This window comes from Vigna unguiculata, chromosome 3, assembly GCF_037176805.1.
Source record: "Vigna unguiculata cultivar grain cowpea cultivar isolate G323 ecotype 2 chromosome 3, ASM3717680v1, whole genome shotgun sequence".
NCBI classification, from domain to species: Eukaryota; Viridiplantae; Streptophyta; class Magnoliopsida; order Fabales; family Fabaceae; genus Vigna; species Vigna unguiculata.
The window spans coordinates 68,926,366-68,949,450 of record NC_140794.1 but is presented as its reverse complement, the minus strand read 5'-3'; the positions used below and the strand labels follow the sequence as shown (position 1 = coordinate 68,949,450).

General features: G+C 29.4%; 2 protein-coding genes across 7 annotated transcripts; both read left to right on the top strand.

Moving 5' to 3' along the window:
- Window positions 1–1,923: 1,923 nt before the first annotated feature.
- LOC146888035 (BTB/POZ domain-containing protein At1g30440-like) lies at window positions 1,924–3,268 on the top strand. The gene is made up of 3 exons (XM_085670760.1): window positions 1,924–2,103; window positions 2,613–2,682; window positions 2,840–3,268. Exons 1-3 carry the CDS (start codon window positions 2,045–2,047, stop codon window positions 3,095–3,097), a joined length of 387 nt encoding a protein of 128 aa, XP_085526886.1. The 5' UTR covers window positions 1,924–2,044; the 3' UTR covers window positions 3,098–3,268.
- Window positions 3,269–3,876: 608 nt separating this feature from the next.
- On the top strand, window positions 3,877–17,609 carry LOC114177462 (pfkB-like carbohydrate kinase family protein). 6 transcript variants are annotated; one of them, XM_028062823.2, is made up of 13 exons: window positions 3,877–4,082; window positions 8,670–8,698; window positions 9,391–9,453; window positions 13,283–13,440; window positions 14,133–14,209; window positions 14,331–14,440; window positions 14,538–14,652; window positions 15,284–15,346; window positions 15,464–15,627; window positions 16,016–16,077; window positions 16,417–16,483; window positions 17,099–17,293; window positions 17,370–17,609. In XM_028062823.2, the coding sequence occupies exons 4-13, from the start codon at window positions 13,347–13,349 to the stop codon at window positions 17,395–17,397; spliced, it is 975 nt and encodes a 324-aa protein (XP_027918624.2). In that variant the 5' UTR covers window positions 3,877–4,082; window positions 8,670–8,698; window positions 9,391–9,453; window positions 13,283–13,346; the 3' UTR covers window positions 17,398–17,609. The 6 variants fall into 6 exon arrangements, with proteins under 6 accessions (XP_027918624.2, XP_027918623.2, XP_085527101.1 ...); XM_028062822.2 differs by lacking the exon at window positions 3,877–4,082 and adding an exon at window positions 5,391–5,572; XM_085670975.1 differs by lacking the exon at window positions 3,877–4,082 and adding an exon at window positions 5,391–5,572 and having other exon boundaries at window positions 8,670–8,720.
- The last annotated feature ends 5,476 nt before the right edge of the window (window positions 17,610–23,085 follow it).

Below are 23,085 nucleotides of genomic sequence, written 5' to 3'. Positions count from 1 at the left end.
ACATGTGAAAAATAAAAGTGTTGGATCTATCTTACAGGAACTTCTTTTAGGCATGAACTTAGGTTAAAATAATTATTTTAAACTTAATATTTTTACATGATAAAAAAAAAGTTGATTCTAATGTCTTTTTTTGAAAATGAAAATTGAGAGGTAACACATGTTTCCTTTTATAATGCAAAAGTATTTACTTATCATCATTGGTCACTTCTATTTAAAAGTATGTCAATTTTGATTCACATAAAACCATTCCTTTTGACAATTTAAATTCGATGAACATTTGTTAAAAATATTATTCTACAATAAAAATAATATGTAACTTAATCATGACTGAACTAATTTATTAGGCAACAAAACAATGTTTATATTGAATTTGATTAATTTTTACTACTGGATCCAGTAAATATTTGTATATTTTAAAAATTGTATTAAAATTTTGTCAAATAATTAAAAAATACCTGATTCAATGCCATCATAAATAATATATTTCTTAAACCTAAAAAGATGATATAGTTTCAGGAATGATATTGTGTCTAATTGACCAATAACAAAACAATACATACAAATATTATTAAAAAGAAAATGAATTAATATATTATTGTAATGGTAAATTAAATTTTCAAACTTTAAAATAAATATAAGTATTGCTAGAAAGAACATATTGAATATATATATATATATATATATATATATATATATATATATATATATACCTTTATATCTAAGAAAAAAAAATTATAATACTATTTATTATACTTTATACTTTAAGCATCCTAAAGATTATTGGCATGAACATTTAAACATTGTGTATACAAAGTAGTCAATGAAAAAAAAAATTTGGAGCTATTTTAAATCTATGGAAAAACATATGTGATTAGAAATATATAAGAATATAAAAGTATGATAAATTGACTCTCATATATCATAGGTTTCCTTACCTGGATTTCATGGGTGAAAATACCACTATGACTGATTCATTTATTAAATGTATAAGAATAGAAAAAAAGTATTCAATAGTTTTTTCCCTTTCACTTCCTTTTTTATTATAAATTAATTTAACCTAAATTTAGGCATGATCTAATTGAAAATTATTTTCTACTAAAGTTTTGTACATATTCTATGAAACTCCGTATTAGATTTGCATACCAAATTAGTAAAATATAATTTTCAAGTGCGAAGTGTATTTATTTTTAATTATTAATTATCCATTCTTTTTATGTTTATACTAATATTAATATATATATATATATATATATATATATATATATATATATATAGGATAATAATAATAATAATAATATAATGTATGTTTACAAAAATACACTGTGAGAAATGTTTTTACCAAAAATTTATTTTCTTTTATAAAATCAAATATCAGCTCGAATAGATAACAGAATATGCATATGATATTATTTTTTTTTTTCAAAATAATAATTTTTTTACTTTAGATGTAATTCTTTTAATATATACTTAATTTATAATAATTTCTTGATAGAAACTTGTAATACATTTTATTAACGTGATCTATTATTGTTTATAAATATAAAATTCAATAGATTTGCTTAAATCAATTATTTATTACAATTTAATGAATATATTCTTTAATACTATATATATATATATATATATATATATATTTTGATAAATTTTACTGACAATAGAATCTAATAATAAATGGAGCATTCATCAACATGCTTTAAGCACAGAGAACTTTTGTTAAACTCAACCATGATATAGTGTTTTATTTTTATTATTACGATAACGAAATTTAATTCTAACAGCCTCAATAGAGAATCACTCTTCTCATTACACATTAGTATAACAGCTGTAGCTTATTTTTCTTCCTAAATTTTCCACCTTTAGAACCGGAATCAGTATACACACTACAACACATTGGCATAACAAATTATTTCTGTGAGAGAAAAACGTGGAAAAAATCTCAGTACCCAAAACAGAAACAAAGAGAAAAAGGATAATAGCTATCATGTAGCTTTTAATTTTGTTTGCCACTTTGAAGGAACATTTTGACGTTAATTAAGTGCCACAAATGGCGTGCATGAAGCTGGGATCCAAATCTGAAATGTTTTACCTCTATGGCCAAAGTTGGTCAGTTCTTTTCCACTTCTTTCTTATTGTTTAATTACATCTCTATAATCTCATAAGTGATCTTTGTCCCTTTTTTGTGTCACTGTTATAGCATGTTTCCTTCATCCTTTGACAAGCTTAAAACACTAGTTTTGGTTAATCGGAGGAAGTTTCTGTCTTGTCTATTGGTGGCTGATGAATACATGCATGGCAGTGAAATATGTTTTCACTGTTACAAACAAAGTAGATCGGTTGTATAACCAACATGATAAACCTCTGTGTGTGTTTCATCTAAAGATCTTTTGTATGCGTGGATGATTCCATTTGTCGTGTGTTTTTCCCAACAAATGTTCAAAATCGAATTCACAATTGAGAACATTATAACTTCAATTAAATTATACTTGTTCTTAGGGTTACATCAACAGTGGCTATATATTCTGTACATAATTCATCATTTTATTTATCAGTGAAATCTTGTTATAGTTTATCAGTTATCAGTAACCTTGTTGGCTTCCAAATGATTATTCTAGGCTTTGCTCAACTGGACTTCCAAGTGATATCATCATTGAAATTGGTGATACATCTTTCCATCTCCACAAGGTGTGTTTTCATACTTTCTACACAATGCGTTTTGAAGATATATCACTGTATGCATCACAAAACAATAGGAGTATCAGTTATGCTTCAACCTATATATTTGTTTGTTGTCATTACCAGTCACATTGCATGATTAATTCGTTTGTTGCCGCGTTACCAGTTTCCACTGATATCAAGAAGCAGAGAGCTAGAAAGTTTGATGAGGGAAGTACCATGCGAACCTGATAAGTCTGTTTTGGAACTGCTTGGTCTACCTGGAGGAGCCAAGGCGTTTTTGCATGTTGTTAAGTTTTGTTATGGTGTCAAAATGGAGTTGAATGCATCGAATGTGGTTGGTCTTAGGTGTGCAGCAGAGTATCTGCAAATGAGTGAGAACTATGGAGGGGAATCTCATCATGCAGACAGAAAAATTCCTTAATCATGTGTTTGGTTACTGGACAGACACTCTCATTGCTCTTAAAACATGTGAAGAGGTTTTACCTATGGCTGAAGAGCTTCACATCGCTTCACGTAGCATAAACTCTTTGGTGCAGAAAGTGGCAGATCAAATTATTTCCTCTTTTATATCTACATTTTATAATACCGATTTTACCCTTTCCAATATAATTATTTATTAAATTTTTTAAAATTAATAATTATTTTTACTTATTTTTTATAAAATTGTTTATCTTTTTTTCTTTTTGTTTATCTAGGATTTTTCTTCTCTATTTATTCACTTCATTTTTAATAAATATAAATTTATTTTATATATTAACTTAATAATATTATATTATTATCACATATTAACATATTACCATTTATATATGAAAAATATATCGTACAATATACATATATAAAATAAAATATATATTTTATAAAAAAATGCATTAAAAGATATATTTATATAATAAATAAATTAAAATATTAAAACACGACTTCAACATATAAGATAAACGAACATTTTAAAAGAAATTAAAGCAAAATATATATATATATATATATATATATATATATATATATATATATATATATATATATATATATATATATATATATATATATATATATATATATATATATATATATATATATATATATATATATATATATATATATATATATATATATATATATATATATATATATATATATATATATATATATATATATATATATATATATGCACGCGTAACAGCAGCAAACACGAAAGTCAGAAAAACAAAAAAAATGAAATGGAAAAATAAAAGCAAGATATAATGTTTAGTAAAAGGAGAAAGAGAAGAAGGGAATGCGTACGCATGAGGGAACAACGAAAGAGGGAAAAGAAAAGGGAGCAGTGACGCCGCTGAACCAGAGACCCGACAGAGCTGCGACGCGAAGTGATCGGAACTGCGACGTGGACGAGCGGAGCTACGGCATCGAAGGTGATGAATATCAAACTCAAATAGGTCAACGTTCGATTAGGGTTTTCCGTTTGGGATTTGGGTCTCGATCTCTGCTTACAATTGGATTTTCGATTTGAGTCGTTGGGGTTTTAATTTGGGCTTAAAATCTGAATGCCAACAACATATTTTTCTGTCATTTCATCCCGTTTTTTGAACTCGGTAACTCGTTCTCAAACTCACGAGTCTGGTACGAGTCAGCGAGTTAACTCCGAGTTTACTCCGAGTTTGACAAATAACGAGTTTATATGCGAGTTAACTCGTCAACAGTGTCATGACTCGCAGACTCGTACGGGTTTACGAGTCAACCCGCGAGTTCGATAATCTTGATCCCAGCGGAAAATGTAATGTGAGGTTTTGCCCTTAGCTATGCATGCTCTAGACTTTTAACAGAAGCATGAGGTTGTATGCATATTGAAGACTGTTCTTCGGGTATTGATTCAAATGAATGTGGTCACCCTTCGTAAGCAGGTGACTACACTTGGTAAACAATTCCTTATCCGAAACACTAGAATTGAATTGAACAGAAGCGGAAATATTATAATTGAATTGAACAGTAATTATTTGGATTCTGCTAAATTCTTCAAGAGAATAGTTCAGAATTTTCCAAAATTCTGCAAAATTATTAGTGATTTGACAGAATTTGCATGAAGCCAGCTACCAAATTCTAATCATGAAATCGTGATCCCTGACAAGTGATGACTCTTGTTGAAATAGACTAAGACAACTAGAACTTGCCTCCTTTGTGCAAGTTAATCGTTGGTCTTTTAGTGGATAGTTCTCTGGTATATTCAAGTTGCGAACCCTATAATTGAGATAAAAAGGTTTCGGTGTGGTCGTTAATGCCCAATCCAAATACCTATATTTTGGCTTTTGTTGTACAGATACCAACACATGGACATACTATTAAACTCTGGTTTTAATATTTGGTTTAGACTAAGTTTAGTGTCTGCAACCTCTGGGCAGGTAGTAATGTCATGTTCAGAGGTTGCAGACACTAAACTTTTTGACCCCAATCCTCTACTTTTATCATCTACAACATTATCTTGCCAGTCTCACTTCCAGACATTATAAACCAGTCTCAATCAATTAAAAATCAAATAATTTAATTTTTAGAAAACCAGAAATAAAATAAATAAAAAGCAAAACTAGATATATTATATATATATATATATACACGTAACAGAACAACAACAAAAGCCAGAGAAAAAAAATGAAATAAAAAAACAAAGAAAGATATATAATATATTATATATGTAATGATCAGTAAAAGTAGAAAAAATGAAATAAAAAACAAAGAAAGATATATTATATACGTATGTCATTAATTCGAAAGAGGGAAAAGAGAAGAAGGGAACAACGACGCCACTGAACCAGCGACCCGACGGAGCTGCCACGCGAGGCGATCAGAGCTGCCGTGCGAGATGATCGGAGCTGCGACGTGAATGACCGGGGCTGAGATTTCGAAATAGGTCAACGTTTTCAAGTTCGATCTTCTCTTCTTCGATTAGGGTTTTCGAGTTGGGTTTCGATCTCTATTTTTGCTTGGATTTTCGATTTGGGGCATTGGGGTTTTGGTTTGGGCTTAAAATCCGAAAGCCAACAACATGTTTTTGTGTCAATTCGTCTCGTTCTTCGAACTCGGTGACTCGCTCTCGAACTCGCGAGTTTGGTACGAGTCGACGAGTTTACTCCGAGTTCATTACGAGTTTGAAAAAAAACGAGTTTATATGCGAGTTAACCCGTGAACACTGTCATGACTCGCAGACTCGTACGGGTGTACGAGTCAACCTGCGAGTTTGATAACCATGGTTGCAGCCATTAATTTAAAAACCAAAATATCAGAGGAGAGGGTGGACTAAATGGATTGAACTCAGTTGCTAAAACATATTTAAACAAAATCTCTTTGCTGGTGCAGTTCACTCCTTTTAGTCCTACTATGTGAAAGAAAAGAGTGGCATGCTAAATGAAAGTGCTCCTTGTAAATTATAAGAACTACACACTGAAGTTTTGAGAGTAGCAGAGTGTGACTCTTGCAGCATAAAATGAAAGCAGAGACATGCAAGGATTACATAATAATCGTAAACTTTGTGGCCAAATTATGCGTGCAATGGGTTAGGTGGCATGATGTTTGTTGCTATATTTAAGCATGAAGGGAATATAGTTGTAAAGAACACTCTTAATTGCAAATATGTACTATCTCTAATAGAAATTTAATAGTTGTGATCAATCATTTTTCTTTTTTTCCTTGATTATTGTTTTCTGATCATAGGTTGTACTATATGAAATCCATTAGTTATGTCTGTTACTAAAGGCTTACTTGGATAAAGACTATCAAAAGTCTTCTCTCTCAGGAGTAGAGCTTCTCTAGATTTTTTTCATCTGCTTTATTTTGTATATTTAAATATATTTTACTTAATTATTTCTTCTTTTGGATTGTATTTAGTGAATATTCTTCCTCTGTGTGCTCTCATTTCCTTTTTATTAGCAGAAATGAAGAGAAAACACACTGATCTCATGTACTGGGTGGGAGTCATAACATTTCCTTTGGTTGTCAAATAGGAAACAAAATGGAAAAGAGAAGAATATTTTGTTTATAAAGTCAATTTTTATTTTTCATCAAATAAAGAGGAATCATTATTTGTGTTGTTTTTCCTGTTTTTTTTTTCTTTTCCAAATAGACCAATAGATTTTTATGACTAACTTCTGAGTTGCTCTCCATAAGATATGTTTTAGCCTTTTGTGTTCATCTCTAAAGGTGTGATTCTCGAGATTATCAGACAATTATATGTAGTGACTGTTTTCAAATTTCAAATAGAATGTCAATACAAAAAATAATTCCATAGAAACTTCTAATTTTAATCGAACTTAGGAAGCAACATTATTTAGTTGCGCATTATTAAAGCACCATTTCTTCAATTGGCTTACCAGTACTGCTTTTTTTTTTCTTGTGAACAAAACAAGAACTGTTAGAATATCAGTATCAAACTTAAATGAGTTAAGGACCAAAGGCCCAAAGAAGATAATGGACTCAATGTACATCATGGAGATCACTTTCAAATTCACGTGATTTCTGTAGTCTCTTTCAAACTTGAAATGAAATTTCTTAAACGAGGCATGGAATAAATTAGTCATTCAGAGTCACAGAATTCCCTCCTAGATTAATAGGTGCAGTGGCAGAAACATTTTAGGAGTAGTAGCTTTGAAATTAATTAATTACGAAAATTCACCAAAAGGAGACACACTAACAAGAAAATTGTGATACTACTTTATTGTATATGTCAAAATGTATGAGTTGGTGTGTAGAGTGTGTTCCCTTCATGAACGTACCACCCAAATATGAGTTGGTTATAATAAGCACCTGGATTTTATTTTTTTTTTATAATTGAATAAATCAGTTTGAACTATTTTCACGTAAGATATAAGCTATTTTTATATCTTAGAAAGATTCCCTTTACTTTCCTTTCACCGCACACCATAAACCTTTTTCTTTTTAATTTGCTTCTTGCCAGGCCAGTGTGATAAAATCTTTAGAACTGATAATTGAAATGCATTGCCCTAAACAAAAAGTGTGGCCATTGCACTAGGTTTCTTTTTTGGTGTTAAAGTAGTGGCAGGTTTTCCTATCTAAGTCTTTTCTTCCAATCAATGACTCATAATTGTTGAAATAACGTTGATGATGAGAGGAAAGTGGAGTTGATGATGAATGTTAATAATTGATAATGCATGCATAAATGCAAGAGTAGAAGTAGTACTATGATGTGAGGGCATGAAAGAGTGAAGAACATAAATTAGAAAGCGCTGAAGGAGAGAGACAGAAGAAACAAATCTATAAGCGAAACGATGTGTTGGCTCTCTCAACAGCTGAACATTAAATTGGACAGAGTTCTGAGTCTCCTTTCTTGTTCCCACCATTAAATTGGACAGCCTCTTTTTGAATTTCAACCATCTTTTAATTAAAACCTTCATACCAATCTTCACATACGTTGCTATAAGAAAAGAGAGACAATACAAACAATTGTAAGTATTAGTGAAACGATAAGTTTGTATATAATTACTCTAATTATTTTATCTGTCAAATTTAGTTATTTGCTTTTGCTTTTGTACTCTACCTACTTGTTTTTATGTTATTTTTCTTTTCTTTCCTATGTGTCAGACAAACGTATCTCTGTTTTCTCCCAATTGCTTAAGCTTAAAAGTTTCTCTACATGATGTGTGTTGAAGTGTCACCTCTATTGAATTACTTTATGTCGACTTATTTAGTTTCTCAGATTGGAAGACTGGGGATGGGGAAATCGAGTTGTTATATTTTCTGATAGACGTAAGTAGAAGGTAAAACACAGAGCAGTGAGAAAGTGAGGCAATGTTTTGTTTTGGTTTGCTGACTAAAATAAAATAAAATCGAATGTCTAATAAATGAGGTTAATATCTTTGATGACACACGTCACCTTTTATGTCAGTGTGTAAACTTTCATGATCTCTTTAAGGAACTTCAACTTTATTTCTGTTTGTCTTTGTTCTTCACTTGTTTATTTTCTCTCTCTTTTTTTCTGTTTTCTTTTTCTGCAGAGACAGCACAAGAAGGGAAGATCCTTTTGGTAAGAAGCAACATTGACTATTGTATAATGCTTCACTCTCCTCTTTTGAAGTTATGTTCATTTATGTCTATTTTCTTTTGAAAATTACGATCATTTCGTTTTTAAGTTACGATAATTTGTTTAGTTCTAAGAAATTATAATGTTTATACGTTTTACATATTTATAATTATTCTTAGTTTTCGAAGGCACGAAGATTTTTCTTTTTTTTTGAAATATTTTATATATGTTCTTTCAAAATTAAACCAGCTTACTTTTAAGGCATGTTTAAACTTTAGTTAAATTCAAGACTCTAGTATTACTCACTACCAAGTCAAGATTCCGAGAAAAAAAAAAGCATGTTGGAGGAGCTTAGACACATCACGTGATGGATTTGTAAGGTTTTTATTATTTATTGAGATTTGATTTGAGAGTAACTTTATTCATTCGTGTCGTGTTATTCAATTATTATGTACATATTTTTGGGAAATTTCTTTTATCAGTATAAGGTAACTTTTAAAGTTATCAAAGTCTAATTTAAGAAAGAAAGAAAAATCGTGCTAAACCTCATTTCCAGCGAATGACATTGCATCCAACGAATCTCATTCTAAAAGTATTTGAAAAAATTATTTGATTTAATCGGGAATGTAATTCGTATTTGGATGTAAAAGTAGAAGCATTTTTGTTTTGAAGAGGTTTTAGTTTTTGTTTTGCAGAGGTTTTCATTCTTGGGAAGACTTTTGGATAGGTAATATCGATCTTCTGTGCATCCTTCCAAGGTCAGTTCGGTGGTTACTATACTTGTAATGAATTGACTTCTGATTTAGTTTTCTGGTATGGATCTGATTATTTCTTTCTTCTTTAGCAGTGGTTTATTCATATACTGATGTACTCAAACTAAATCATACATGTTTTTTTATTTTCTACACATCATTCATGTTTTAGACTTTGGTTTATTGTTTAATTTCATTTCACAAAACTCACTTTTAAGGTAATAATTTTCTCTCACCCATCTATTTTGAATCTCCATGGTTCGTTTATTATTTTCTTTCAGTTGATTCATAAGGATTCCTATTTATTTTAAGAAATTGACGAGTAGAAGAATTTGGCTTTTCTCATTGTTTAGTAATTTAACTTGTGAATTTTGTCCTTCTTTGTCTCATATGTCACTTCTCTTTCGCCACTTTCTTTTCTTCTGTTCAATAAAAACTGTTGTTAGGTGTTTAAATAAGATGATGTTAGGTGTTTTATGACTTATATAGTAATTCGTTTTGGAGTAGTATTATATTTCATATAAACATTAGATTCTATTTCATGTAAATATTAGATTGAATGAGACTTGTTTTCTGGATGTTTTGGATAATTATATACAGTATATAAGATGATGTTAGGTGTTTTATGACTTATATAGTAATTCGTTTTGGAGTAGTATTATATTTCATATAAACATTAGATTCTATTTCATGTAAATATTAGATTGAATGAGACTTGTTTTCTGGATGTTTTGGGTAATTATATACAGTATATAAGATTATGTTAGGTGTTTTATGACTTATAGTAATTCGTTTTGGAGTAGTATTATATTTCATATAAACATTAGATTCTATTTCATGTAAATATTAGATTGAATGAGACTTGTTTTCTGGATGTTTTGGATAATTATATACAGTATATAAGATGATGTTAGGTGTTTTATGACTTATATAGTAATTCGTTTTGGAGTAGTATTATATTTCATATAAACATTAGATTCTATTTCATGTAAATATTAGATTGAATGAGACTTGTTTTCTGGATGTTTTGGATAATTATATACAGTATATAAGATGATGTTAGGTGTTTTATGACTTATATAGTAATTCGTTTTGGAGTAGTATTATATTTCATATAAACATTAGATTCTATTTCATGTAAATATTAGATTGAATGAGACTTGTTTTCTGGATGTTTTGGGTAATTATATACAGTATATAAGATTATGTTAGGTGTTTTATGACTTATAGTAATTCGTTTTGGAGTAGTATTATATTTCATATAAACATTAGATTCTATTTCATGTAAATATTAGATTGAATGAGATTTGTTTTCTAGAAGTTTTGGGTAATTATATACAATATATAAGATGATGTTAGGTGTTTTATGACTTATGTAGTAATTCGTTTTGGAGTAGTATTATATTTCATATAAACATTACATTCAATTTCATGTAAATATTAGATTGAATGAGATTTGTTTTTTTGATGTTTTGGGTAATTATATACAGGTTTGGTATGTGGTAAGAAGCATAAACGAATTTTTCATAAAAAAAATAATAAATCACTTTTTATACCAGTTGAGGTCATACTTGGTGTAAAATGTGTAATTTTTTATACCGGTTGGAACTATAATCGGTATAGTAAGTCATTTTTTCTTACATAACTTTTCATTTTCAAGAGGACTTTCTATACCGGTTTTAGAAATGGTATAAAAAATAATTTTTTATACCTGCCATGGAACCGATGTAGAAAGATCAAACCTTCTATACCACCTGCTTCTATACCGATGCTAGAAACGGTATAAAAAGTCTTTTTTTACCGGTATAAAAAGCCTAAACCTAAGAGATGATTTTCTTTTATCTTCCTTTAGATAGGTTTAAAGTTTTTGTTGCACATGATAGATGTGTCAACGTGAAAATGATTCGAATTTTTTTCTTATATATATAATATTTAATTTAGGATTCACTTTAATTTTTATACTTTTTATTTAATTGAGTTTGTTGTTTTTTACTAGAATCAATTTTTTTCTTTATATTATACTGGTTTTAACTAGTTTAGAAAGTGTCACTTGTTAAATCATTAAAAAATGTTATTAAGAAAATGTTAAACGACGATAATGTTAATTTAACAAAAATATCAAATTAAGTTTTTTTTAATAAAAGTTGATATTGATTTTTTTTATATAGAAAAATATAAATATAGAGATAAGTTGCTAATTAATTAAGTTTATATATATATATATATAATTAATCTATTTATTTTATAAATAGGTTTAAGTCATTATTTTATAATTATGCTTCTCAATTTATCATAGTGAATGTATGCATATATTTAACTTTTTTTTATATATACGACTTTTGAATTTTATGGACGTCAGAAGATCGTTAGGATTTCGAAACAAAAATATACTATAAAAGTATACTCAAATTAAAATTTTAAAATACATTTATACCTTATTAATAGCTTAAAATTAATTTTTAGAAAAGGTAAACTAACAAGTTCAAATTTCATATTTTATAACTTGTTTATTATGAACTTATTTTTCTCTCATCATTCTGATGATTAAGAGTGTGTTTGATTCAGTGTTAGAGAAATAATTTAATTGAATCAATTCTCTAATACAGAAATAAGAAATTAATTATTTTTCATTCAATATGATTTCTTTTATTCTTTAATTGATTCTGAAAACCAAACACTTACTATTTTGCATTAAAAAATAGATTTTAATCAATTTTACATCAATTTAACGTATAATCACGTATTAATTTGTTCAAAAATAAATCATAACCTCGTAAAATATTTAATACGACCACATTCTCATATCATTAATCGATCAAAGTACAATTTTCATTTGTGTAGAATCTTATAAAACATATAACTATTGGATTAAGTTTGGACTTTAAACCTTTTAAACAAATTTCATTCGCTCGGCTGTATTTTTTATTTGTGGCCACACAATATTGCTAAAACTAACCATTTTTGTAGAGGGTTAAAACTTGGTAAGACAACAATGAATTTATATGTTCAAAGACCACGATCAAAACAGAATGTAAAATGAAAATCCTCATCATAAATTCCATCTACACAGCCACAGAAACGGGAAAGCACAACAACACGATTCATAAAATTGATAAAATATTATATACACTAAACAAATGAATCCTATGAGTTATAATACAATTATTGAATAGTTATTTTAGTCATCAAAATATGATTGTTCTCGTGGTACTAATATCCTGAGAAGGGTATTTCTGAAAAGTATAAATGCAATGAAACTTAGCAGCTAGGTGGGGTGTATTTCAAAATTACCTTAGCCCAATAATATATTATAGTCTGTTAGAATTTCGTTGGCCCAATATTTGACTGGTCTGAATAATGAACTGAGCTGAGTCATCATAACATACTGTAACCATAGAAGTCGAAAGCTCTCTGGAACGGTGGGAATTGCAGGTATTGCCAAGTTTGTGAATCGCCGTATCGTATCCTCTTTTTACCCTTTATCTGCGTCAATTTCAAAACTTCTATTTTGCTTCAATCAAACTATGTGTTTCTCTAACATTTCTGGTAAGAAATTGAAAATTCAATTGGTTTGTTGAAGAAATTAATAATTGTCGGCATGCTTACTATTACGAAGAAATTAACTTCGCAATTTAGTTTTTATGAGATGGCCATTTTTTAAACTCATCTCTGGCTATGACCACTGTTAACTCCTCCGAATTTCTAAGAGATAAAAGTGCCTGTGTTGTGTTAGTAGGGACTGTTGTTTGCTCATGCTAATGAAAGATGGCATGAATTCCCGATTATTGTTGGACTGTGCAAAAAGTTGCATATTGTCTTCTTCTCCTGTTTTCAGAAGACAACAATTCTTGATAAGGTGTGTGGAAGGCTCCATTGATCATAGACCTCATTCTAGAGATATGCAAGCCCTAAGGTCTATTGAGGTTGACTCTGAGAGTGTTATTCGAGCAATTACTCCTACCCTTGATCCTACCAGACATAAAGGCCAGGCTGGTATAACAACATCCTTGCATTGCATCTTTCTATGATCCATTCTATTACTAGAGAATAAACCATAGATTTAGTACATGATTTAGTACATGATGTATTACTCTTGCTCTAAACGGTGCCTAAAGCAGAATATATATATATATATATATATATATATATGTAATTAATAGAAGTTATGATAAGTAGTCTCCTAAATATTAAAAAAAAACATTAAAATGGTTCCTGAAAGTTACTGAAATATATGAATTTACGGACTAATTAATGGATATTGTATTTGGAGTATTAGTCATATATGTAGTTTTACTTCAACGACTACTTGATAGTAAGGGTAATATTTGGGAGACAATGTTTGGATATAAGTTTGCTAACTTAAGTTCAGATTAAACTTATCCAAGCTTAAGTTTTGAAAGTGAATTTGCGAGGCAACCTAAGTTTTGTTTCTGAAAATTTCAGTATTCAGACAAAATTTTGATGTGCAGACCTATTTTTTAGGGTATCCAAACATGCCATGAAACTGGGTTTATTTTTCAAATTGAGTTTGTAGCACCCCAAAAGAAAAACCAAACACAGCCCAAATTGGTGATTCATTCAGTTAGCGAAAAAGTAATCCAGGACCCTGTATCATTGTATTTTATTTTTTGGCTGAAGAAGAAGAAGACATGTCTAATGTTTCCTTCACTTATGTTTCAAATCAGGAAATATAGCTGTTATTGGAGGGTGCCGTGAGTACACAGGAGCTCCATATTTTGCTGCAATTTCGGCCTTAAAAATTGTTAGTGCAAGCATTCCTTTCATATCTTGCATTTTGCCATTTAACTGAATTCTTGATCTGAAAAAGAAAGAAAAACTTTTCTATCAATTCAAGTTATCCCATTATTTTCCCATCCATGCAGGGTGCAGATCTGTCCCATGTTTTTTGTACAAAAGATGCTGCTCCTGTCATCAAAAGCTACAGTCCTGAGTTGATTGTGCACCCTGTTTTGGAAGAATCTTATAGTGTCGGGTATAACATCCAGTCTTCTAGTTAATGTTATATTGTGCCCCTGTATGAACATTTCGAAACCAAGTGGGTGTTGTTTTTAGTGAGAGACTAATTTCAGGGACGAAAACAAGAGATCCATAGCAAGCAAGGTTCTTTCTGAAGTTGATAAGTGGATGGAAAGATTTAACTGCCTTGTTGTTGGTCCAGGCCTTGGAAGAGACCCATTTCTTCTGGTATGTTTTCTCTTGAATGCTTCATTGTGTACCTCTTTTATTACACATGGTGTTTAATTTTTCGAGTTTTATCTTAAATTCATAATTTTTCTTTCTAATTCTTAGTGAGGTATATGCATTTAGTCTTTTAGTGAGTTGTGTTTCTTCAGACTACAAGATGCGATCTTAGGTCAGGGCTTCTCTATTCCTATACCATTCCCTCCTAAGTGTAACATGTTAATGTTAGGATGGTAAATCCCATCCATTTTATCATTAAACATGTATGGTGTATCTAATTCATTCATGTGATGCTAATTTCCACCGTGAATCATTCTATAAAAAACAAAACAAAACAAAACAAGCAAACTATAATATAGTGATTTACAAAAAACACTCATTTATGGAAATAGACTACTGGAGAATAACTCAAGGTTTTTTTAATACATATGAAAGGTTCATTTGATTTAAAATGTTGTAAGGCATAATTCTTGAAACTTAATGCTTTCTGGTACTGAAGGTTTTCTCCCTAACTTGTGCTGCAGACAATATATTTTTCTTATTTCAGTTGTATGATATTGTTTTATATGCTTTCATGACATTCTTTCAGCCACTGTCCACCATCTTTAATTCAAAATTTGCTCAATATTGTCAGGATTGTGTGAGTGAACTTATGAGACATGCAAGACAGTCAAATATCCCAATAGTTATAGATGGGGTAGGTATGTTGAGTTTTAGATATCTAGCACAAGGTTGACCAACATGTGAATCCTTTCATTTTTTTTTTCAGTCTTTATGTTTGAGCATTCTCATTAAATTTCTGGGTGTTGTTCAGGATGGTCTTTTTCTTGTTACAAATAATCTTGACCTTGTTCGTGGCTACCCCTTAGCTGTTCTAACACCAAATGTCAATGAATATAAGCGTCTTGTTCAGAAAGTACTGAGTTGTGAAGTAAATGATGTAGATGCTCCTCAACAACTGCTATCTCTTGCCAAACAGTAAGTTCCTTGATTCAACATACTAGCTTCTTTTATGTCAATGCTTTCAGACAATTGCTCTTTTGTGTGTTGTGATGTTTATGAAACATGTATCCAGACAATGAGTCTGAGTTGTAAAATTTTGTGCATCCATACTTGTACTTGGACTAATAGAGTGGTAAAAAAGCATCTGTTAGTTTTCATTGTGTTTTTAAATTTACTCGCTCAGCTCCTGATTGTTTTTGCTAAAAGGAGATTAATATCTTTGAACAATAAAGGGAGTTAGATGATGGCATAATGCTGAAGTAGTTTGCTTTGATCCCCAATGTTTAGTTATTTCTCACTATTATCTATGTTGTGATTCAATGCTCCATTTTATTGACAATTATGGACTGTTGTTAATGAACAGGATTGGCGGTGTTACTATCCTTAGGAAAGGAAATTCTGATCTTGTAAGTGATGGTGACACAGGTAGTTCTTTCACAAATATAAGTCTTATTTTGTTCTTTATTTTGGAGGAGGGGATCAAAGATTTTCCTTGAATAACAGTATTCTGCAAGGGCAACAAAGAAGTCTTTCATTTTAGATTAGTCTGTTTTGGTGCACGTGTTGGGTGTCTCCTATGGCTATATTGATTAGGCCTTTAGGTTTTGGTGGAACACAGAAATGTTCTATGAAGCATGACTAGAAAATTTAGTCATGGTACAAGCGTCTCTAGTGGATAAATTGTATCAGCATAAAGAATATTAATGGAGATTTGCAAATGCTAAGAAGTCGTTTGTGATTGTGATATTATTTTCATTTATGCAGTCAAATCGGTGAGCATCTATGGTTCTCCTAGACGTTGCGGTGGCCAAGGTGATATCCTTTCTGGAAGGCAAGTCCTCTTTTCTTGTTTCAAAATTCTCGTATGCTATATGTTTTGGTGGTTCGTCTCTGTGTGAGATGGAAATTTCTTTATTTTCAGTAGTTGATTTTTCTATTGCCAAATTTGCTGATGTGCTTTCAAGTAGAATATTGATTTCCTCTTTAAATGAATAAATCATATCCTCATCTTTTTGGCTGGACAACTATATCTAATACTTAAAAGTACTTCTGGAAGGAGATTATTTCGGTAATGCTGTTAAGGCATTCTTCATTGTTAAACTATCCTATCATTAGTTCTGAGAATTAGAGTAAAGCACTCAATTACTGATTGGCTAATCTTTTTATTGATGGGAAAAAAATGGAATGACATTACTATCTTCATTATTTGAGTTTTTCAAAATTATGATGAAATAAAATAAAACATGGCAGAATCCATTCCATCCAACGCTCCTGTCCTTCTAAATGTTTTTGGGGATTATGAAAACCACTTTCATTTTATTTAATATGATTTAAAATCTTTACTAAATTCCTCGTTGGATATGGAGTGATATCTTTAATCCATTTCTTCACATCCTACTCCACTGTAACTTGAAATTTCTTTTTATGCTTATGTTAATTTGTGCAGTGTAGCTGTCTTCTTATCGTGGGCACGTCAACATATCTTGGCTGCTGGGTCAAACTCGAATCTCAGTTGTAAAAATCCAACAGTTTTGGGATGCATCGCTGGGTCTGCTATATTGAGAAAGGCTGCATCACTTGCTTTTCTGAAGAAGAAAAGATCCACAGTCACTGGTGACATCATTGAATGCTTGGGACAAAGGTAGTGTATTCTAGAACGAAATTGTTTGTGGGATTGTGACTAAGTTATTTTTAAGCTTTTGCATTCTTTGTTGCAGTTTGGAAGACATTTCTCCTGCCAGTTAATTCCATTCCATGTGAGTCTTTGTGGCAATAATATTTTCTTTCTTTCTTGAGTTTTCTCCTTTCTTGTCTTTATTTCTCCCAGTTTGGTCTGCCTTTTCATTTTGAATATTTAAAACATGTCTGCCTGTTTTGCAATGATAGCCAAAGTGTGTGGAACAGAGTTTGGCTAAAATTTAACGTTAAAAGGTGCACAATGCATTTATTTGAGTTTACTTCTATTACGTTTTCTGAGCTGCCAAACATCTATAGCACTTTTCAGGACACCAAACAGAAAAGCATCAACATTTTCATGCACTTGATTCAAAGTTAAAACTTAGAAGTTTTTAAGTTTGCAAAAGCATCCCAAACCCAAACTGAGTTTCTGGACAAATTTTTATTTTTTATTAAATTTTGCAGTGTTTTTATTTATTTTTGAAAATTGTACATTTTTTATTGGAAAAATTATTTTATTCAAATTAATTAATTTAATGCATATTAATCAAAATATTTTTTTATTTATTTTAAAAAATTTAAACTATTGTTGATTTAATTTTTTTTTATACCTTTTATTGCATGTAACTTTTTCATAACTTCGTGTATGAAACATTAAATACAAATTTTGTTTTAATTTGAATTGAAAAAAAAAAGTAACTTAATAAATACTAACAAATTTAGTCTATGTAATATTAAAATTAGGTCTATTTCTTTAAAAAAAAAAAGATAATATATTAAATATGAGGAAAACTAATGAAAAGATTAAATAAATTAAAGTTTATTGTAATTTATATGTTAAAAACTCCTAAAATAGATATCGATGACCAAACATACATCTTGTAATAATGTGCACTATAAAAATAATTACTGAATTCATTACTTAATTTATCAATCTCCAACTATGAATTGCATCTTCTACCGAAAAAGTGTACACAATATTACCAGCATGTATATTGTTAATTTGTGAAATAAAATAAGTATAATGTTTGATTAACACAAGTTCTAATAGTTATATATATACAACACTGTCATATTATACAAAATGCCTTCTGATTATGATCTCATAAATTTTCATCCAATAAAATATAAATGTAAATATAAATAAATAACAATTAAGAAACAAAGAAATAGATTGTTAGAAAAATCCGGGCATTTACCTAGTAATTGAAGTGCAATAGTTGTGCTGAACACATTTTCAGCATTTTCGTAATTTGTAAAAGGTGATCACACAATGAAATGAATAATTTGAATAATCATACAGACCTGACTACGATGAGCAATCTCTAGTTGTTCAGCAACATCTTTGCGAAGTGGTAGCCGTTCCAATAAACAGGGAAAAATGTCTGGAACAACGGTTAAGTATAACTAAAATATAATTAATTAAATACACTAACAACCTTACCTTGTATTAATATTTTAAACAACCTTTTTATTTTATTACGAACAAAATACTTTTTAGTTATTAATGGGAGAGTGTTCCACGCAAAGAAGATAAATTCTTGTGAAAGATATTTGTTTCAATTTCATAAATTGTAGATATTATAAATATATTTACTAAGTAACAACTCGTCCCAATTAGTCAAATGCAAAACATAACGAGTAGAGAATAAAAGTTGAGACTATCAAATCAACTAGAATGAAAACTTTTAAAAATCTACGAAGAAGGAAACACGAATAAAATATTACTCTCATTTGTTATTAAAAAGACCCTAAGAATTTTATTATACTTTTCCGTTAAAAAAATACTAAAATGAAAATATAACAAAATTATATATTTTTTCCCTTTCTTATCTAAGACTAGGATTGAACATAATTTATTGAAATGTATTACGCTGTTAAAACCTACAATGAACTACTGAGAATTAGTTCACTTGAACTGAAAAATAATTCAAATCTGTTCTAAAAAATTGAACTGAATTGTACTTAAGTGAATTACACTACAATATAAACTGAAATTGACTATTATGAATTGAACTATTTCTCGAATTGTATAAATTTTGAATTGAACTGCATTAATTTTGAATTGAACTACATTATTTTTGAATTGAAATTGTACTAATTTTGAATGAAGTTGCACTATTCTTGAATCAAACTATACTATTTATAAATTAAATTGCACTAATTTTGAACCGAACTGTATTATTTTTGAACTAAATTGCACTAATTTTAAATCGAACTACACTATTCTTGAAACAAATGGATTGTTTTTTATCCAAATTACATTAATTTTGAATTTGTATATGGTTGTACTATGTAATAATAATCTAACTTTTGTAATTTAAAAGTTCATAAAAAATAATACTTGAAAATTGCTTTTAAAGATTTTGGGAGTGTTGATAGGGTGAAAGATGAGGATGAGAAGTTGGATTTTGAGATATTGGTATCTTGAATGAAATTCTAAATTGTTTCGAGTTCCAAGTCTATTTTTATTTCAAAGAATTCATTATAGTAAAAACTATTTTTTGTTTAATAATTTTGATAAAGAATAAAAAAAAAACTGTGTTTTCGTTTGTCAATTTTTTGGTGAAAATTCACATTTAAATTTTCAGTGAATCCATTGTTATACATGATGAATCTACGTAGAGAAATTGTATCATAATTATACATGAAATTGATTTTTACTATTAAATTGTCCTGTCTTTTTTCTTCAATCATCAACCTGAATTTAAAGAATATGATAATATAATATTTCATTTAATTAAAAAAAATTTGTCCGAACTTTAGATCCCAATATAGAAGAATAGTTAATATATTTAAAATGAACAAAATTTAAGTGCAAGAATGAAAGAAAAAATTGTATAACCGAGAGAAAGAATTGTATATTTTGTTCACGTTATTGTTGACATTTTAATGATTATTTTGGATTTAGACGATAGCAAGGACATTTTGTGTGTTTGACATTTTTTTGATAATTTAAATTTTTTTCAAGACATTGAAATTTGGAGTGTGTAATGATTTCATCGTTTGTCTAGAGTGAATATTGTTCTTTTCACTAAGAGGGATATTGACACCTATAATTTTGAAATGGATGCTTTTCTTGGAGGTATCTCACTACAAATGTATTTTTTACTGGCCATTATTTTTTGATGGTCAAAGAAACAGTTAAATTTGTTTTCTATTAATTTTATATAACAGTCAAAATTATTAATTTTTACTTGTCATTATATTTTTTGATGGTTAAATAAACAGTTCGAAATTTTTTCTTTGGTATAATTACTCGTATAGTACCTAATTTGGGGTTAGTGTGTCAAATAGGTACCCGGTTTAAAAAAAAAAGTGTCAATTGCATCCCAACTTTTGAAAGAGTGCTTCAATTAGGTCCCTTTAAAACGGAGTTGACTAGCACCGTTAGTCAACGTGTCACGTGTTAGTCTGTGGTTTTTTTTTTTAATTTTTTGAAAAAAAATGATAAATGCCACGTGTCAAGTCCCTATGTGTGACACATGGCATTGTTAGTGACACGTGTCATTGCAATGCCACGTGTTAGTGTAACTATCAGATGTCATTGTGTTGATTTCGATTTAGTCCCCATATATGTCTTTTTTGTTTCAATTTAGTACCTAAGTATATGTATCTGATTCAATTTTGTCCCAAATTTTTTTAATAATTAAAATATTTTTATAATCCATTTTTTATAAGATTAAAAGTAATTAAGTATAAATATTTTTACAAAATTAAGTACTAATATTTATATTGTTTCTCTCAATTTCAGACCAAATTTATTATTTGTATAAATGTTATACTAATATTTTTTATTAAAAACGACTTTTTAACATATTATATTACTTTTTAATTAAGGGTTAAATATGTTTTTGATCCCTTAACTTTCAGTGAATTTTGAAATTAGTCCATTTCAAAACTTTGGACCAATTTAGTAATAGTATTTGACTTAACATTAAAACAAAAATGTGTCAAACAATATAAACAACTCAAGTATAATCTTGAAATGCGTAGGAAATATCAAATAAACCTAACAAAATTTGATTAAAAGGACTAAACCCACGTATTTCGAAAGATGAAGGACTAAATTGGTTCAAAGTTTCAAAATGGATTAATTCCAAAATTCACTAAAAATTAAGGGACCAAAAGCATATTTAACCCTTTAATTAAGTATTCAAATTTTGTTAATTTTTATTTTTTTTCCAAAATAGAACAATATTGTCTCTTACTAATTTTAAACCAAAAATTCTATTGGTATGAATGTTATACTATTTTTTTTTATTAAAAATGACTTAATAAAATGACTTTTACCACTACATTTTAATATAAATATCAAATACTTAATTTTTGTAAAACTTTTATACTTAATTACTTTTAATTTTATAAAAAATGGATTTTAACTATTAAAAAATATTAGGTCAAAATTGAATCAGATACACATAAGTAGGTACTAAATTGAAACAAAAAAACATATATGAGGACTAAATCGAAATCAACACAATGACATCTGATAATGATATTGACACGTGGCATTGCAATGCCACGTGTCACACACAGGGACTTGACACGTGTCATTTTTTTTTCAAAAATTTAAAAAAATTTAAAAAATTTAAAAAAATTAAAAAATCACAGACTGACATGTGGCACGTTGACTAACTGTCTGAAAGGGACCTAATTGAAACACTTTTTCAAGAGTTGGGATGCAATTGATACTTTTTTTAAACCGGGTACCTATTTGACACACTAGCCCCAAACTGGGTACCATACGAGTAATTATACATTTTTCTTTCTATTAATTTTACATAACGGTCATAATTTTTTTATCATCAACGGTCAAATAAGGTAGATTGGTAATTATAGAAACTAATATTTGCTTTCTATTAATTTTGTATAACGGTCATAAAATTTTTAGTATGAATATAGTGTAACATACCTTTACCTCTTCCACTGAGCCAAAACATACCTTTAACATACCTTACCCACCCACGACTCCTACACTCTCCACGTCTACCTTTAACGTACCTTTAACGGTCATAAAATTTTTAGCATCAATATAGTGTAACATACCTTTACCTCTTCCACTGAGCCAAAACATATCTTTAACATACCTTACCCACCCACGACTCCTACACTCTCCACGTCTACCTTTAACGTACCTTTAACGGTCATAAAATTTTTAGCATCAATATAGTGTGACATACCTTTACCTCTTCCACTGAGCCAAAACATATCTTTAACATACCTTACCCACCCACGACTCCTACACTCTCCATGTTTACCTTTAACGTACCTTTAACAGTCATAAAATTTTTAGCATCAATATAGTGCAACATACCTTTACCTCTTCCACTGAGCCAAAACATACCTTTAACATACCTTACCCACCCACGACTCCTACACTCTCCACGTTTACCTTTAACATACCTTCTCTACGTCTACCTTTAACGTACCTTTAACGGTCATAAAATTTTTAGCATCAATATAGTGCAACATACATTTACCTCTTCCACTGAGCCAAAACATACCTTTAACATACCTTACCCACCCACGACTCCTACACTCTCCACGTCTACCTTTAATGTACCTTTAACGGTCATAAAATTTTTAGCATCAATATAGTGTAACATACCTTTACCTCTTCCACTGAGTCAAAACATACCTTACCCACCCACGACTCCTACACTCTCCACGTCTACCTTTAACGTACCTTTAACGATCATAAAATTTTTAGCATCAATATAGTGTAACATACCTTCACATCTTTCACTGAGCCAA